Source organism: Bombus pyrosoma, linkage group LG8 (genome assembly GCF_014825855.1).
Source record: "Bombus pyrosoma isolate SC7728 linkage group LG8, ASM1482585v1, whole genome shotgun sequence".
NCBI classification, from domain to species: Eukaryota; Metazoa; Arthropoda; class Insecta; order Hymenoptera; family Apidae; genus Bombus; species Bombus pyrosoma.
In genome coordinates, this window is record NC_057777.1 from 2,436,464 (window position 1) to 2,457,129 (window position 20,666).

The following is a 20,666-nucleotide window of genomic DNA, read 5'->3' on the forward strand; positions in this document are numbered from 1 at the left end:
GTTTCCAAGAGTTTTAATTTTTATCGTTTTGTAGAAAGCTTTATGAACCTTCGTAGACAATGTAATTCTGACCTTCCGCTAGTATTTTGCATTAATTAGCGATTCCTTCGGTTACTTTACCCCGAGGCTTTAGTTAAGTATGTACACCCCTTCAGAAGCAAACTTCAGAACGAACTACGTCACTTGCCAACGCTCTTTCCGACCACTAGATCCATAAAATGTAGACGGTTGTCTTGTTGACAAGCCACGAGCTCTTCTTCTTTCCATATCTTCTTTCGTCGTAGGCAGAAAAATTAATTGTACACGATTCCGCAATTTCCTACGCTCTAAAACGTCAGTTCCTCTGGTCCATTTGACCTGTTCGAATTTCAAATCGATATCTATGATAGTTTCGAGGAGAATAGATCGTAACACCTTACGTGGCTCACCCTGTATCACTCTGTATCGCACATATGTGTTTTCGTCCTATATAAACATTTTGTATTTACGCTTATGTCCATTAATGGGGACTTGCTCCCGTTTATCGTCATTATCTGTGTTGATAAACATGACAGACATATATATATATATATATACATGAATCGAACGATAGTTTTGTTTGATTAAATATTTAACCCAGAAATCCTCAATGTCGTGAATTCAATTATCGTGAATTCGTTTCGATTGTATTTAAACTTTGTAAGTCTTTTATAGGAATGTATATAGTAGGATATACAGTACAGAAGACACTGAAAAGCTATATTATTAGCTGTATTATTAGACGCTTTTCTAAAGTTTCGTGTAATTATAATTGTATGTTACGTCAATGATCCATGTTCATGTACACAGTACATCTCGTACTGCAATATCGATGAAATCATTAATCGATTAAAGCGAGCAGTAAATTGTAAATGAATCTGTTGTATATAACAGTCCTTACGAAGTCTATCTATCGGGATAATATCCGATTTTATTAAATATGCTCGTACGTTGCTGGTAATCGGATATTTTGCGAGAAAACTGCATCGAATAGTGGGCGATGGTAAAACTGCTACTGACGAGGGAAGAACATGGAGAAAATTTATAGGCGAAACAGTTATTAGAAAATGTGTTTCCTTCGTTGACGTTTTAATCGTTCGTATACAAGCATCCTAAGATCGTTAAGCAAACACTATTAGTTTGATTGATCGATTAATTGTCGATGTTGAATCGACTCGTTGCGCGATTCAACTTCCTATAACGAACATCATTCAGCGTTTCGTTTGAAAATGAGCTTCGAGTCAGACGTAAACGTAGCGATGACGCGATCAACGTCTTTCTGATTACACTTGGCGAGCGGCAATTGCATCGTCCACGATGCAATTTGCTATGCTACGATGCTAAGGCTGTAACACTTTCCTCCAAGAAATTACCAGCGAGCTTCCGAAGATATCTGGAAAATGGCTCGATAAGCAAGTTAAAGCAGTTAAAGTTTTCCAATTACGCTGGCGACTGTTTCGATTTCTTTGTTCAGTTGATCTTGATCGTGTCGTGTAATAACGGTTTTGACACGTTGTTGGTGGTAACTGCGAGTCACTTTGCTTCCTCTTATTTGGCCAAGTATATCGCTCATATCCTAGCGCAGACGATTATGCGTAGAATTAAAATGTCCTTTTTTTAAATTAAAATTAAATATCTTCCTTCTATAGCAATGGCTACTACGATTTAATTTGTCTCTGCTTCGTAAATATCGTTAATTGTCAGAAAGCAGGAGAATCTAATTCAGTGTAAGCACGTTGAAAGCGAATTAAATAAAATTTTTATCCCATTCGTATACGATACGAACGAAAAATGGAAAACTCGAATCCAACGTTTCTTCGACTTTCATTTTTCTTTTTTCTTTTTCTTCTTTAGTTACCCGATCGTTCTAAAGCAAACGATCAGAATGAAATAACTATCCCATTATAAGAATAAAGTCGCAGAGGCTGAAAACCTTAATTAAAGCGAATACGAGGAGAATCGAAACTGCTTTCTCACTGATCCAATGATTTGCATAGAAATAACCGTTCCGCGTATGAAACGAAAGAAACAATAAAGCGTTCATCCTAATCAGGCCATCGGACACGTAATCGGACCGAGCCAGGGGATTAGACTTGCCAAACGTACGAGCTTCGGGGGCAGTCTTCCGCCTTTATTAAATTACACTCTGCTCCAGCTGGTATCATAAATACGTTCGCAATCTTTTCATGGTTCGTTCCGGTGTTCCACGTTGACCTATCATCCAACCTGTTTTCGACACGATTATCTCTCACGCAAATCGAGCATAGACCCACCTTAGCCGTAATTCATCGACCGCGTACGGTTCGTGTCCCAAAATGGAGAGTCGAGTAATTGCTAAGGATCCAGAGAGTCCACTGTCTCGAGAATGTGGCGAAGATCGCGTCAACTTAATAGAAATTATACCGTAAACTAATGTCTCTTTGACTAATTTCAAGAATGTTTTTCCTCGTATAAACACAAGTACATAAATGCGTGTAGTTTGCACGGCCGATTTTTATTCCTGTTACCGGGTAACTTGGTCTGTCTCTGTCGAGAGATGAAGCTGTTGTTACTTCGAAGATAGCATTTTCGACGCTATGAATTTTAATTGGCTGCGAACTTTTCAACGAAATGCTCCATTTTTCCTTGAAACTTTGATCAGAGATTTCTTTATTGTTTCGTGACAAAATGGAATATTTAAACGGTCCTATGGTAATATCGCGACCCATTTAGCAGATTTATTAGCGATGGAATCAAATTCGACTACCACACCTGACGTTTAATTAACAGTCCAAAGTTACAGGTATGTGATTTTACGTAGCCTATGACTGACATTCGTTACAATCCTATTATTGCGTAGCACTCTACGCGATATCGCATACCTTGCCATTTTGTCATTAGGTGGTAATGAGAAAATCCCCAATCACTTAGCTGATACAAGCCAATACATGAATATTTTGGAAGCATCATACGGATTGTTAATTTCTATCGGCAAAGGTACACACACAACGCCATGTATACATATAACATGTTCTAAATAACATGGTTATGAACAGCAGTTTAAGCCTGGCCTGTCGTAGGCTTATTAACTGTCAATAAACGCGCTTGCGCGGTTAATTGGAGGTTGGATGTTCATGTAAAACGGATTAAAGATAAAAGAGGTTAAACTACGACCCTATAAAACGCTCGGTAATTAAGCACAAATCACCGTGAAAATTGTGCTTGTTACGCGTAGCCACTCTTCGCAGGTAGAAGGATAGAACCGATGCGCGAGAAACTAAAGTGAAAAGCTTGCGGATGTACAGTTTCAGCGAATATAGATGGAAGAGAAGCACCGATCGATACGAACACTCTAGTTATTACTATGAATCGTGATTATTTGTTTGTTTCGTATCGCTGTATATCTTCGTATCGCATGATGCCACTCGTACGAATAATTCGAAACAATTACCTACGTCTTTCTAACATTTGTTTCGGTACAATTCCCGATAAAATTACAGCCACGGTGCTCGTGAGATATCGATAAAACGTTCCAATTGGATGCCATTTGCCCCTGTAAATTTGAAATAATAATACGAGAAACGAGGAAACATTATTCTTTTAACGGAATCTGAGTCTCGAGCGTAATCTTCTCGGTGTATCGACGAAACCAGAGCGGCGGTACGACAGGATTTGAACAAGAACTCTTCTTCTATTTCATAGCTCTTCGTTTTCTGCGGGATGGAGCACAATAAATCTCGGCTCGTCGTTACGCCATGGAAGACCGTTAACTTTTGACGATGCGTTTCGTACGGTTCCGCGAAACTTCTTTTACGTTGCTGTATTAAAAAATCAAGTTCACCTATACGATACGAAGTTGGCTTTTCTCTGTTATGTTGACGCTTTCAGCGAGCTCGTACGTAAAACGCTGTCGATCAAAGGTTTTCCTCATTCTTGAAAACGCGAATGAATATATTCGAGAACGAGTTTCCCATTGGGGAAGGCAAATAACGCAAGCTTACGGCTACCGAGTTTGTAGGACACGGACGATCCGATAGCATTTCTGTTTTTATATTACCATATAATTCAAGTTGTAGATAGCGATAATAAATAATTCTTGCAAATGGTTTCTTATCAGCCGCCGTTGTGTTCCTTGAACGAACTTAACTCGTGATTTTCACATGCATACCAAGAAGTAATTGCCAACTTTTTCAATTATCGTACTTTTAATTTAACTTGTGCCATGTATGTGTCTGAAAATGGATTTTATACGTTTCTTCAAAGTAACTTTGGCATAGCATGTAACTGATTTAGCAAAGTAACCTCGTTCGTCCAAGTTTAACTCCTACAAAACCAATTTGTCTATCTTTTTTTTTACTTCTTTTTTCTGTTTGTACCGAGAGACGTGTAATAGTAAAATAACTTACTTTTATTTGAAATATGAACGTTTTCCCGTCAGACTTGAATTTCCTTAGGCTATCCATTCTTCGATACCACTGTCTGTGTCCTTTGTACTAAACTAATTTACTTTCGATACACTTCGATCGGCAAAAATTGCTACAACTTTTTGAACGATATCGGGACGATCTTGATCGTCCTGGACCGATGCTACCGATACATCCGCAAAGTTAATATTTTTAACACGATTCACAGGCTATAACTGATAATTGATGTCCACGTGAAACGGGAGACCAGAGTAATTTATAGCGGTACGCCTGCCGATTGCTGAAAAAATTTGGCATCGTTTCAAATCGTTGTAAAGTTAACCGAGCTCGCGCAGATGTATCGACATTTACTGGGTGGTTGCGCGCGCGATTCCGTTGATAAATTGCACGTTATTATTTCCATGTCAGCGTATATGTTTATACGATAATAAATGCACGTTCATATTCTGCCGTTGTATTAAATTCCAACTTGAAAAATGCGGATTTGAAGGATCCAACAGACAGCCAGCATGATGAATGTATCTGCTTAATTGTTTGTCTCATTTCTCGTTGTTGAAACGCATTTCGTATTGTTCGTGGAGATTTCAAGGTAAGCTCGACAAACATCGAACGTGAACCAATCAGTTCACGTTTAACGAACCTATTCCATTTGTCAAGGATTAAATTGATTAATTCGAAATTTTTACTTCATTCTATCTATAGTAGTATATATTCGTTGATTTATCTAGAAATCGTCGTACTTTTCGTCGGCGTTCTGGACGAAATTATTGCTTGAAAACAAACGTTTCAATGAAACGGCAAAGAATGCTACGAACGCGCTCGTTAAACGACGAATCGTCCGGTGTATACGACAATCAAGTTAGATTAGAACGATTATAAAATTTTTAATGTTTAACCGCACCGTTATCAGGATACATTCAATTGTATGTACACAATCGTTTGTTGTATAATCTATTACACATTGCCTCGACGTGCATTATTGCCGTGTCAATTATTCACGGGGAATTATTATTTAATAGCTGCTGATCGCTTGTATTATTCCATTGGAGGTTATATTCGATTTTATCGACTTCGATAAAATACAGTTTACGCTAAATTGCGCTGTGCTATCATCAGTTTGATCCCTCGCGGTGACCTCATTTCAAAACTGTTCGCTTTTATCACTTTCGATGGCAACTTCGCTGTATATCGCGTAATTCGGAATATCACGTTGTTGCTCCAACTATCCTGTGTTTAACCTTCGATTTCTAAAAAAACAGCTGATTTTAACACCTCTATCGGGCGAATGATTATTAACGGTTAAACGATTACCTTCCAACGGCAGAAAATAGACCGTCCTTCTAATAATAAATTCTATGCTGTAACGAAGCGGCGGAAATTTGGTTTGAAAAATTCGACAGATTGGACGAACGAACGCGGATTACTCTTTCACCGTATCGATGCTACCAACGTACGCAATTTGCCTGTTTTAGTTACGCCAGGTGCGTGCTGTTTCGCGTTGAAATTCAATGTTTCCCGCGTTAAATAAATCCCAGCTGTAACAATACTCTTTACTAGGGCATGAAACAGTAAATGATTTTTCCGCATGAAAACTGTTTCAATGGACACGAAATACGGCCGTATGATGCCTCTGACTTGTTACTGGTCGTATAAAAAAGCTTGGCTACCAGTAATGTAATAATTCTTGCACATACAGTACAAAAAATGTCAGCGCAGAAAGCTTCGAGTCACGCACGGTCTGATCGCATCTGCTATGAAACTTTCGTGTAAAGCAATTTGAATAATTCTTCTGCTACCCATAGAGTCTCTCTCGGAATACTATACACCATAAATTAACTTCATTTTAACGATTCATAGGTGGAGAATTAATTCTCCTTCGAGTGGAAATCATTTCTGGTAGAATTTAACGCAACGTTTCTGGCGAGCAAAAAGGTATCGGTGGGGAATGTTGCAGGGATTAGTGGGAATATCGAAATAGTTGAAAATCTCATTTACACATTTTTCCCGGCGTTCAACTCTCGATCGCGTCTCGTTGTTAAACTTTTACTTTGTACGCGCAACGAACCACGGAAAACAAATTATTGTGTTCTACATTTAATCAACTACACGTAAACGTCGTTTGCCTTCGCTTGCACAATACTAGCGAACGATAGAATAGGAGATGCAACCTGAGCTCCGATGCTTCGAACGCATCTTCTACAGGCAAGCTCAGTTATATCAAGCGAAAATAGGTATCGAAAATTTGAGTATCTATCTTACAGCGGTATCAGATTGCACCGGGTAACTGTACAAATTAAGACGGAACTTGATCAAACGATTTGACAAACAGCAGCGACATTCGAACACTTACAGCAATACCATCTCGATGCTGAAATATTACGTTGCGGATATACGAACGAACACGAAAACGGGAATTTCGTACGAATGTTCGTGAAAAGCGTAAAAGAAAAATATGCAGACACCTGAAAGTCCTGGATGGACGTGACTGCGTGTTTCCTAGGAATGTTGGTAAGGTGCAGCCGAAGAAGCAGAGTTTGTAAAGAAGGGTGAGGGCGGGGGAAGAAAATGTGAATAAAAGAAGTTGCAAAGTAAAATCGTAGGGAAAGGGTACGCGAGTTAGGGTTAAAAACCCAGACGATTCGTGTTGCAACGTGAAAAGAAAAACTGAGTTACCTAGTGTTACGTGTCGTATCATCGACAATTATCGCGCCACGAATCGATCCGCTGTTCCCGTTTCATCGAAATATATCGAGAAACGCCTAGTATAAATCCCACCATTTCATCGTATCGAGGATGAGGCATAAGCGGATAGAGGCATTAAAAGATATCAAAAATGCATATACAGCCGACAATGCTAAGTGCTAGCAACTCACGATAGTTTCTGCGCAATTCCGTGGATTATCGCGCTATTAAACTCGTACGAACAACTCGATGTGAATGGAAATCCTACGAGACGCTTGATTGGATCAAATAAACCTTCCACGCGTGTGCAACGCCTAATTTCGATCCAGATTGCCAGTTAATAGGTTTTGACAGAGAACGGATGAAATTGTACACACACACCCTGTAAACTAGTTACACATAGCGGTGCGATATGAAACGTCAGAGAACTGACGCAATTCCAACTCGCAAGTTGTAACGACTACGCGCATTAACTCGCCGCGCGTGTTTTAATCCATTCGCCGGCATTGTTTCGATAGGAAATGCGTCTTGCCGAAGAGAGTCCGCGTTGAAACGCAACAAGAGATATTATCTAGGGCTGTTATCCTCACGCGGCTGCTATTGCTATAAAACCATAGTTGATTGTTTCGCGGTATACATACTTACGTATACGTAATACATATATACTATATGGAGAAGAAACAAATATAAGAAAAATTGATATTTCCTTTTCGTATTCCATTTCACTTTTCTTATTTTCATCGATTAACATTTTTACGATGGAAACATCGATATTCCGCTTGCTATAAAATGCACTCCAAACGCTAAATATAGGGAAGAGCGGGGTAAAATGAAACGAGCGGGTAAAACGGAACATCGATGTTTCTCTCAGATAAAACCTGTCAATGAGTCAGTCTATAGTGCCGTGTGACATGAGACTATTCCGCTAAACAGCCTTTCCAACAATTCGTGATCGACCAAGTAGACCCACGCGTTATTTTTCAATTGAGAGAGTTGGATTTTTCGCTGTAGAAGTTTCCATATTTTATTCACGTTTCGATCATTTTCTTTTTTGTCAACTATATTTTGAAAATTAATAACGATAAACACAGCGTTGAACCTTATAGTTGCTATAGTATTTCCTTTATACTGCACTGTGCCTTGTGTATTGCCTTGTGTATTGAAGAATGTAACATAACGTATGAGAACACTGAATTGTACTTTTTACAAGCGTCCTCCAGAGAAAAAAGAGCAACTATTCGATATGCAGCGTGAATCAGTCTTTACCTAGATGAAAACGTTTCTAAAGGGAACGTACGTGACTGGCGCATTGTTTAACGGCATTAATGTATTCCACAGGCGGCAAAAGCAGGTCGAAAGTGAAGCTGAAAAAGTGTGGAAAGATATTAGCACCGCTCCACACGATCGTTTCAACGTGGCGATCGTTGGTGTACATGTTTTCTACGTTTGCGTGCTTCGTAGCTTGATATTTACATTTGTGTACAGCTACCAGAAACAAGCTAAATATATATCCAACCCTGCCTAACTTTCTACGATCAATTAGAAGAGATTTTCACGTAATGATATCTTGACAGATATACTTATTGTTAGATGATAGATACTGTTGATCCGATGAAACTACGTGTTCTCGGTGAAACATGAAAAATAGATTATCGTTGTTATGAGATTACTAGAGAGAATAATATTTGGATGAAATATTTTTCACGATAGAATTAAATAACATTCGATATCGTAAAATTGGCTCCTAAACGAATGAAACATGTACGTTTGGTAGATGGCCTAAAGTTTCAGCATAATAAATCTGCGTTATCGTACGCTGAAGTAGATTCGCGTGTCTAGTATTTTAAAAAGGCTATTCGCTATAATATCACATGTGCGATATACTTGCACAACGCGAAGTGGGATTGATCTTCCTTCACGGACGGTTTTACCGAATTAAGGTTGGAACGTTTCAGGATTTAGAAGAAATTCAGCGCTCTTCTTAAAAGTTCCTAATGGACTCGTCTCTCCACTGGATTTCGTTCTTCACATCCGATTCTTTAACAAAGATGAAATGCAGGCTACGACTTTAAGCAGAAGAAAATTATTCGTCGGATTTTTAATTGGTTCATTGGTTAACCTCTTAACCTGTGAATATTCAAACGACGGTGGAAAATGAGGAGGAAAGTAGAAAGGAAGAAAGGAGGATGATCACGGTTTTGCCAAATCTGTGAGAAAGCTTCTCAGAAGCTTTTTAACGATTGATAGAAGACGATTATTTATATTATAATACAAAGTTTCGAGTCATATGCACTTTGCTACATTTCCGTTCATTAGAAAACTAAATTGTCAAAATATTGTGTAAAATATTGTCTGTTTTTTCTTTAGATAGATTTTAACGTCGCATCAACTGCACCTATGTGGTTTTTAGCGACGACAACGCGAGTAGAGAGAGAATTACTAGTCAAACTTCACCAAATAACAAAGCATGAGAAATGATATTATAACCACCGTGTACACAATCTAATAGACACAAAATATTATACTAACCATAAAAAGAATCTTTTAAGCCAACAATTCTTATTCGGTATTTACGCATAAAATGGATATGGATACAATAGGTACATTGTGATGATAATTATTATTATTATTATTATTATTCCGGATAGGTCAAAGTATCAAAATAGTTGCTTGCATTATCTACGCAAAATTGAAGAAACGCGCTTCGTTTTGTGTGTGTTGCTTTATAACAGAACTTCTCTAAATTATGAACTCTCGTTAAATTCTGGTGCTCTGTCGTTGCTTTCTCGAGACTCTTATCCTCCTCGCGAAACTCGCTCGTTAGAATCCCAACCCTCTTCTGACCAACTGACTCGTTTACGACTTTTCACGTTTCTAACGTTCAGCCTACTAATGCGAAAACTGATACAAAACGGAGAAACCTTTCGATAAAAATTATTTAATCGACTATTTCACGCGACGATGGTTCCGCCATACGTTAAAATGTATTTGCGAGAAAACGAGGATCATTCGAATCATTTTCGTTCGAGGATCGTCCTAAATAATAATTACACAACGATGTTTCCACTTTTATCTCTTCTTTTTATTCTTTGCGCGTATCTCGCGTAGAAGGAAAAGTACTATTGTCGTATCGGGAAACAGAACAGCCACTTGCAATTTTATTTTTTCTCTTATTACAGAAGAAAGCTGTTGAAACGTTTCTGTTGCTATACCACGCGAGTATATTTATACATTTACGCGATTCTTTCGAATGCCTAAAAGGACAATGGTCCGCTAGGTTTCCATTTTGGACATTGGTGGTATTATTGGCAGTGGTATTGAGTTTATTGCCTCCTATAGAGCACGCGTGATGCCACAAGCTGATGATACTGACGCCTGCATTCTGCCGCCCCTTTTTACAACCTTCACCGTTTAGTTTATCTGTGGCCCGATTTCATCTCGTGAATTTATGACGTTCTCCAAGTCCTGCTTCCAACGCTATTCAAGGATTCGTTTCGCAATTCCTACTCGAATAGCATCACGGTAATATTCTACATTTTCATCGAAAATCCCGATATGGGCACATTTAAAGGTGTCACGAGAATATAATGTGGTTTCGCAATATACAAAATATGATTCACGGTAGGCGAAATATAGAAGGTAACCTGTCCGAAAGTAAATTTATCACGTTAGAATTAATATTTCTCCGTATCACCCGCAATAGTCAAGGAGATATTACGCGTTTGAAAAATTTGATTCGTTCAAACGCAACGAACATAAACAAATGAAAAATGTATCATTCGGCTCGTTTCAACGACGGGCTTAGAAATAACTCGAAATACAGGGAACTGGTATTGCGCGATAATTCGTAAAACGTCTCGTCGTTCTTTCGGATTTTAAACCTTCGACAATATCGATTTCGAACATACCGCGTTACAGATATGTTAATGTTAATTCGTTGTCGTGTATTAATTTCGATTAAAGTGTAATTATCCTACGTTATACGTATATTCGATACAACGGAGTAAATCACCCACTTTTTCGTTCCATTCTTCGATTCGATTCGTTCGAAAAGATCGCTTCGTACGATCATTTAAGGTGGAATAAAAATATCTTTCAAGATTTTTATAAAACTCGCTATAAATTTGACCGGTGCAGCGGTTTCGTTAGCCGAAGAATTTACGTTCGAGGAAAACGATTTCTCCGGGAAATTTTTATTATTCCGACTCACCCACCATTGAGTACGTGGACTAGAACACTGGCTGACTCGGCCGCAGACGGGGCACATGTGTAATTTCCAGAATCAGCAGGTAACGCCTTTGATATCAAGAGACGCGACGTTCGCGTTTGCTTCTCAGTGACTACGTTGATACCTCCCCTTTGACTGTAATTTACCACGTGATCACCCTTGTACCTGCAAATGTGATAACTTGCTGTTAATTAAAATCGTTTGAAAATGTCAATCGATGCTTTAGCTACGCCAGAAAACTTTCCTCTTATTGCGTAAATATAAAGAGATTCTCCACGGTTATATACAAAGATTCCAATAATAAGGTCGTAAGAACGTATGAAATTTATTTAGCTTTCGATTACGTAATCTTGTAATTCGACGATTTATGAGGAGAGGTAATACTTTGTTAGTCGTGAATTCCATTATAAATATTATTATATGGAAAGGCAATTTGTTTTAACGTGATATATGTATATCGAAAATAATCGTTGGAAATTCATGGTAATATTATACTATAATAAATTTCACAGTGAGTAAACTGCATATTAATTTTGTAATTATACGGCGTTACTGGCAGTGCGTTTCCTGAAAATTTCTCTTTTAAAAGATGCGCGACCATTTAAGTGGAACGCATTATATTCTAACAACACGATAATACATACATGTACGTACATATACGTTTGGTTTTGAAATAAAACAGATACGAAGCAACGTATAAATTGGAACTTGGATCAAAATGAAACCGAATTTTCTCATTTTATTCCCATCGTACGCGTACTTCTCTCATCTCTGCGCGTTACTGATATTAATAAATGCTGATAAAACGCGACAACGAATACAGTGAACTTGAAAAATCAACGCGGGCGAGGAGAAAATAGAAGAGAAGGCAAATGTAACGAAATAAAATAAAATAACAAAAAAAAAAAAAAAAGAAATCAGGAATATTACAAAACGCCCTCGTTCGAAATGAAATCGGTAATTAAAGCGCTCTAAATTTACACTGAAGTTTGTAATCCTTGATCCACTTTCGGCCTCTTTTGCTTCACCATTCTTTATCAAACAATGAACTTTTCACAGTTCGATCATTCCACCGTTCAATCAACAGAGAAGGCAACGAGAAGAAAGAAAGCAATTCCGATTCAACGACGATTTTCCATCTGCCAATCAGCATCAGCGGTGTTCTACGTTCATTTTAGCATGTAATCGAGAACCGTCTCGATGAATCATGAGGGGCCCTCATTCACGAATGTTCGTTCGTGTTACGCGGCGACGCGACACCATCGTGCGAATTCACGGCATTTATGTTCCCGAGTAAATCGAATTCGCGAAAGTCCAATTAAACTTACCAATAAATGAATGACGGCGGCTCAGGTGTCTGCAATACTATGCAGGTCAGATTGATGTCGCTTCCGCTCTTGATGTACAGCTCCGAGTTACCGTTGATCTTTGCCTTCGACACTAACAACATAATCAAATCGACGTTAGATCGCTGCATTTTCAAACAGCTTGTAAGCGTATTACGTCGTGACATTGTCAGCGACACGTTAAACTGCCGTTTCATTCGTTCGCCGATCCTCCGCGAAATAAACGACAAAGCGTTCGTATGAAATATTAATATGCGATTTTACCAGCATTCATATACGATTGCCGCGTTCAAACTGAAACTTCTTTTTAACGTAACGACAACGTAATAACCAGTTATTATGCCAATTGCAAGAACAACGTGTACGGAGAAACCGTTTATCGAAGTAACTTTGTCGCGTTCCCTTAATCAATAAGAGAATTTATTCGCTACAAATGCGGAATATATGTCAAGCGTGTACTAACCTACGACGCTCAAGTTAAAAGCTTGGCTGATTTTCGATTCGGTTGAAACCTGACACTCGTATGTTCCGCTATCGCGAACTTGCGGCGAACTAATCCTCAAGGTCCATTCGTCAGATCCGTCTCTGTGTAACGACTGGAAACGCTGGTCGTTCGTGTAGGTTAAGATTCCTACGGTGAGAATGTGCAGATCTCGTTTCCTGATCCACGAAACCTGCAAACGAACCAAGAACGATCTTTACGTGACTCGTTTAGGATTCTGGCAGATGTTACGACAGCCAGGAAAATCGTTGTATTTCGTAACATTTTTGCAATTTCGAACCCATATGGATATCGATCCGTGGGAGGAAGAAGGCGTTAGTGGAGCAATTACAGAACTGAAAAGCAAGGGACGAGTAAATTTCGTGAAACGATAAATTAATCCTGATTGGGATGTACCAGTGACGATAAATTCTCATAATCTTTTACTGTTACGCTCGAATAATTCTACAAAAACGAACTTAATATTTATCGGATGAAGCGAAACGGAACAGAAATAGAATTTATGATTGTACGCATTGGTAAATTCAGCGCGGAATTATCGAGAAAATCTTTCCCAGATTCGATGCGCTTTGTCCGCCAAATTTCGTATTACATTCAATCGTGCGAAATCGCATTTTGTCGCCGAGGACGAAAAAAATCGACCAGAGAGAGAGAGAGAGAGAGAGAGAAAGAGAGAGAGAGAAAGAGAGAGAAAAAAAGAGAGAAAGAGGCGGATAACGAGACAAAGATAGGACAGGGATCAACTTTGGACAAAGCTCCTGACGCGAAAACATTTAACCGATCCGCGATAATCTTTGTCCACGCTATCAGCTTCTATCGAACTAAATTATCCAAGAACGGACGCTGAGCCGGTAATTTTTCACGACAAAAAAAATTTTTCACGGTTCAATTTAACTTTCGGTCAGATATAATTAGAACAGGGAACACGCGGCAACCCTGGAAAATGGATGGCTTATCGGCGAAACGTTTATTCTTCGCGTTGAAAACGGAGAATTGATACCTCGAATGTCGTTGGAGGAAATTAATTGTAGCAAGACAGCGGTTGTTACGTGCTGTCTGAGAACAATGCAGAAATACACTGCGTTACCGTCCTACGGTGTGTTTGTTTTGTCACCGTCGAAATTAATGATAAGAAAGCGTAAACAGCCTTTCCTTCGCGATATCTTCTCCTGAAACGCAATTTGGAAATCCTTTTCTTTCCCTTCACTTCATTTTTAAACTTCCTTCCAACCGAACGAAATAAACTTCTTAGTTATTCCCCTTCCTTATTTTAATATACCATATATATATATATTAAAAGCAATTATAGAATCACTGGAACATTTTCAAAGAAAATTGCTTTAGCGTCCCTTCTCGTCGATTTCGTCGTAGATCGTCGTACGTGCATAGGATGATAAAAAATATAAAAAGATATCGAGTATGCGTGTTTGTAATAAGGATAAACAAGACATAATAAGGATAAGCAGAAGTTGAATAAGTTAGTTAGTAATTACAATGCAATTATAAAGTCACGGTACAAAAGGAAGGATAACATCGAGCTTTATTATAACGTAAGTTTAGCATTTTTTATCACGTCGAGGTAAGACTTCTATCCTATTTTTAATGCCGCATGACAAGCAACGGTATCCTTGTGAGAGCGGTAAAACCAAGCATATTTTTAAACGAACGTATCCAGCTCGCCAACAAAAGCCAGAGATATGTTGGAAACTCGCAGTTTCAGGCCAAGGAAAAATCCTTTTCCTTTGTTTTCAGTTAAATGAAACCCGAGTACCTGTTACCTACTACCACCACGCGAATTCTTAACCCAACTTTCGAGAATAGCGGATCTAGATTTGAAAATGTGTAGGAATTTAAATATCCTTTAATTATTCAACAAACCGGAAAATTAGAGTCCATATGAAAATATTAGAAAGCAGGCTGGCAACAAAGGGAATTATCCGATAATTTAGATGGAATAATTGTTCATTTGTCCAATTCCATTCTCCTTTAAAATACATTGCGAATTAATTTCATTTGTAGATAATTGGAAAGTCATGTTTCATTGAAATGCCCTTGACCGTTCATGCTATTCTGATATTCCAGAGAACATGGCGCATCTCGACATTTCCATTTATGATTACTCCCAACGAGAATATCGATAATTGAAAAGTGTAGGTACCACGTACTATGATCAACGTAGAAAAACCTTTCGTACATTATTGAGTTTCAAACTAACTACATATGTATGCGGTACACACATAGCGATGAAGTGGCAAAAACTGCGGCGTTATTTTATATAACGTTACGCTTTGTTTCTCCTTTATTTCGTTACACGCACGATCCTTTTATTCTTTATCTTTCAGGCTGGTGAAATAAATTCCTCGTAAAATTAACGCACGTATCCATTAAGAAATCGACGTTATGCGAGCTTTTAACTCATTAACCAACACGAACACTACTGTCATTATACTTTGTTCATTGTATAACTTTATAATCTCAGATGAAACACCTTTACTTACTGACAGGCACTACTGTGTAACTTTATAATCTAAAATGAAACACTTTTGCCTGCAGGCAAGCAGGTAAATATACTTTGTTTACTCTACAAACTTTATAATCCGAAACGTAACAACTTTACATAGGCAAGCTTGAATAGATCGGAATAGGGAAACGTTATACAATTTCCGAGAAGTAACAAATATCTCTTGATAACTTTATATTCATCTCTTGGATAATAATACGAAAATATTGGAACTCTAATTCTATTGCAAACGAGCAATATGTATATTATATATATATATATATACCGTATACTACGATACTATAGTCTACTCTAGACTAGAGTATCGATTGCGAACGAGGAACAATTTTGGAGATGTACTTATCGTACAATAAGGATCGCTTTATATATACATTATATATAGATTTAAATCGGCTATCAGGAAGCGAATCCTTAGAATCGGAGTTGTTAAGGAAAACTACCATAGGAAAAACGTGTATCGCGTATCCGACGTCTTTACAACTGCGCGATAAATTACATGTCAGTATAACTCAAAATGCCGAGATACGTACATGATCAATGGTCTGTCATCGGAACGAAGCGGTATAATTATATCAACGCTGTGTATACGAGGTCAATAAAATCTATCCGAATATTTCGGAAAACATGTCAGATACGAATAAATGTTACGGACAAAAATTGCACGATATCGAGAAGGATATGCTCTATGCTCCTGCGTATTTGATCTTGCGGTGATCCTGAAACCTCCTGTAAGAGACACGTTAAAATTTTGGAACGGATGCCTCCGTTTGTTCGTCGCATATTCTTCCAACTAATATTCAGCGTTTTCAAAAGTCTGCGAGCTCGTGTCTTTTGCAACACCCGTTATCGAGATACGAACATTAAAATTCAACGCGTTACCGGCATTAACGTTATCCGACGTGCACCGCGGAGACACATAAAGATGTTTTTCATAATGCTGCTACTGATACGGCATTGTCGAAACGCAAGATTGCAGTTTTCTAATGTTTCCAAAAAATGGCCCGCTCCAAACGGTCGCCTCGCACCGTTCCGTGGGATTTAAAAGTTTGTCAGCGAATGATGCGAGAAACACAAGTTTGTAGATTACGTTTTGAAAATGTTAGAACGTCAGCTGCGAAAGTACGCAATGAAAAATGGAGGTATCTGCTTAAAAATCGTAATATCGCTTTTATAGAAGGTTTCAGGGTCACCGCAACATCAACTACGCAGAGAGTATGACATTTCCGTCTTCGTGTTGCTCGATCTTTCTCTGAAACGTTTTCTCGTATCGTTCGCGTTCTTCTAGATTTTTAAGTGGTTCGATACAAATCGGACACACTGTATATATATATTGTTTGGACGTTTGCGTTGGTTGACGACTGCGTCCCGTTCGCGAAGCAGTCGATCCGCCTGGCTCGTGATACATAGTATGTACTTAAGTACGTACATACTTAGCTAGAAGGACCTAATTTATGGCACGCACACGTGGCGGTCGCTCTCTCTTGCCAAGTTCCACGACACGGAAAACCGAACGACAGTTTCGAACAGTGGAAGCTTCGCGTTCTCATTCCAGCTTCTACATTCCATTTAACACGACCGCTGTGTCACGCGTGCAAGAGCCGCTGACGCGCGACACGCAAAATTTTCCAGCTGGCAGCGAACGTGTTAATCCAATTTACAGTTACTACACAGATCGTATACGTAAACTCGCAAGATCGCAATATGTTTCGATTCGCAATCAAGTTAGTACGTGAATTTTCGAAATCAATTTGTCGCGAAACGAAGGCCCCGATAAGCGCGTTTCATTTGCAACTTTCAATTTATATTCTCACGCAACGTGGCTGTTTTTCCATTACGTTTCTATCGCGACCCGTTTACGAAAATAACAGATGGTCCGTCAATAATAATCCCTGGAGGAAAAGTGATCCACGTATATTGCCCTGTTCATCGGTTTTTAGCGAGTTCTCAGCACTGTTCGAAACAACTAATGGCGCGAAGCTGTCGCGCCAAACAACAATACACGGAGTGTTACTGTTACGTCGCTAGGTTGATTTTACGCCTGCGAATATAAACGCCTGGTTTCGCGCAGATAGAGAACCGTACACCACCGTGCACGCGGCTCGCTGGTTGAAGTGGGGTCGAAGCGAAGGGAAATCTGATTTATCGTCGATTACGATCGGTGATTGGATTCTGACGGGTTCCTGTGCGTCATGCGGTGATGCATGAATAACGTCGATAACGAGTAATGTCACTACTCCACGCTGACCCATGCACTTTAACCATCAAAGTACTTTCCATTAAGATGACCGTGGATAGGGTGCGTGATCCTTTGTCTCGCGTAATCACGAGCCAAGTATTTACAATTATATCACATTCCATATCGTATTCGAAAATGTCAGTTTCTTAGTTTGCTACGTTCTGCTTGTACCATGATGTACCTGTAAGCCGGTTTTTCCTGATATACATTTCAGATCATTAAGCTTTTCTACAGGCGCTCTTCTTACTGTATAATGGAACTAAACGTTAAAATATCTTTCGTCGATTTGAGCTGTTCAATCGCTCGATCATCGTGCTATTAGCCGTATAATTGTAGCATATTACGCGAAAGAATTATCGTGCAAATCGTACGTCATACGAATTTCGATCGACATTTCTCATCGGTTGTAGCCATTGGCGCTGGTGGATGAAACAAAATCTTCGATTAAAAGTCTAGTTCAAGGAACAGCCTAATGCGAATACTCATATCGCGAGTCTCTGCATCTGCGAATTTTGCAAGAGGAAAAGAATTTGGTAATTATCTACAAATTATCGATTATTATTTCATTATTAATTATCCACACGACTTCGTCGATTTCAATGATCTTGAAATATATCGCGAAATATGTTGTCAAAGTCACGACACTCTGAACAACTTTTCCTCGTACGTGTTGTCGTCGTTCGGCTTTACTCTCCGATATGTTCGCAGAAGTTTTCGTCTCGACGAAACTATGATTTTCAGTATCACGGCTAAGGTATTTCCAATTTCGAATAACTATAATAATATAATATAAAGCTTAACACTAAGCTCATCGTATCTGTCTTATTATTTAACACCTTAAGTTTATAATGATTATCCAAAATAGTTGCAATAATTATTACGGATAATAATCCATTCATTCTTCTTTCTTACGTGACTTGAAAATGATTATAATGAGAACGAGTTACGTTTGCTTAAAAACATCGGATAAAAGACTTTCCGTCTTTGCCAGAGCGAAGCATAATCGTAAAGTAAATCGAAGCGAAGTTGTTTGCGAGTATCTCGGGAACTACAGCCGAGCGATGATAACTTGCACGGGGAAAAGTTGTTGAGAAAGTTCATCTTGACAAAATATCTCAAGACCATCGAAATTGGCGAGGTCGTCCGCTTCGTAAACAATTATCATGAATTTTGCAGCAGGCCGATCGTGTAAAGATACGCTTGGTTCGTCACAAACGTTAAATAAAACTTGGCGAAAGAAAAAGAGGGATATACGTCACGCCGCGGAAGCAGAGTTAAAATCGGATCGAGGAATCACGGCAGAATTTGTCAGAAAATGTAGGATCGATGGAACGAGAGGAAAAGAGCGTAGTAGATGAACGAAGCGCGACAACCGGACTTTCATCAGCCGCGGCTACTCATTCGTGTAACACGACCTGGTCGGGGTCTCGCGCGTTTTTATCACATCAACGAGAGTCAGCCAATAAGGTAACTGGAAACTTACAGCACGATCACCAAGATTGCGCACCCTGCAGTGCAGGAAAGCGGTTTGTCCGACGGTCGTCGTGGTATCCCTCTTCGTTGTGTTGTCGAAGTAAGGCTGGCTAAAGGGTTGCTCCCAGTAAGAAGACGGATGGTGCTCCACCACCGATCCTCCGCTCTTCGCCGTGCACTCTGCCAAAAGCAATAAACACCGTTAATGGTATTTCGTTCTCGTCGAACTAGTCCATCCACGCGTTTATTTACGTTTCACAAATTTTCGTTGCGTGGATAGATCGAAGGACGAAGGTTGAAGCTGTCGCGTGATACGGAGAACAAAAATGACGTATACTCGCGATGTATGTAAGTAAACATTGATAGGAGCAACGTCTTCGTTCGAAAGGTTATTCGGATAAAATATAAAAAAATACGCCAAGAGAAACAAAGGATGCACGTTGCTAACAGAAAGGCAAGTACGTTTTACGTTCCATCCTCTTTATAAGCTCGGCAACGAGAAAGAAACGAAGTAAAATAGCGATGTCACGGTGAAATCACAGCTGGGTAATGGCCCGGAGACCGCGGCCTAAGGTATATCGTTACCATCCTTTCTTTCGTAGCTTTTGCGACCGACGAACTGTCGAATTTTTCAAATTTGTTCTGACCAAACCGATGCTACGTTTTTAAGCTCGACAGAGAAAAATTCTAGGTCCTTCGGTTTGCCGACAATATCCTCGTAGTGTTATTTTCATTTTCTACACTTATGCGGGTATTAAATAGCACCTACGTCTAACTGGTTGTTACAGAACTGCATAAAGTTGTAATAGTTCCAGTCATTCTAGCAGTTCTAATAGCTCAGTTTAGTTCTGAACTCGTGACCTCGCCATCAACAAACTGATTTTCACAAATCGACGTAGTTCTTGTTCTTCCGTAACACGAATTCAACTTGCTACTACGATTCTACTGGAATCCTACTCCGTGAAATTTATTAAACGAGGCTCGTTGACAATATCACGGTTGTTGATATCCGTATCTGAACTCTGAATCCGTCCGATTTCATTCGACGATATTATTAAAAAAAAAAAAAAAAACCCCGGTTGTTGTTATATCCATCAAAATTTATCGCGTCCTTCGAATGATTTGATTCTCAACGTTTCCAAAATAGTGAAATGTCTCTGGAGTCTGTACAAACGAAAAAGTTTCTCTATCTCGGCATAGTAATTCCTAGTATTGTACAAGTACTAGTCGTTTTTCTTTTTTTTCTTCAAATTAGTC

At 39.0% G+C, this 20,666-nt stretch overlaps 1 protein-coding gene across 6 annotated transcripts in view; it reads right to left on the minus strand.

Annotated features, from left to right (window-relative positions):
* The window catches only part of LOC122570212 (basement membrane-specific heparan sulfate proteoglycan core protein-like), a 258,404-nt gene that overhangs the window by 33,904 nt on the left and 203,834 nt on the right, over positions 1 to 20,666 (minus strand). For 5 of the 6 annotated variants that reach the window (XM_043732249.1, XM_043732252.1, XM_043732253.1 and 2 more), the window contains 4 exons: positions 19,420 to 19,589; positions 13,141 to 13,351; positions 12,660 to 12,771; positions 11,314 to 11,496 (listed from right to left, as the gene is read on the minus strand). In XM_043732249.1, coding sequence (XP_043588184.1) covers positions 11,314 to 11,496; positions 12,660 to 12,771; positions 13,141 to 13,351; positions 19,420 to 19,589 — 676 coding nt within the window. The remainder of the gene's footprint in view (positions 1 to 11,313; positions 11,497 to 12,659; positions 12,772 to 13,140; positions 13,352 to 19,419; positions 19,590 to 20,666) is intronic. The other variant, XM_043732254.1, reaches the window with a different exon arrangement.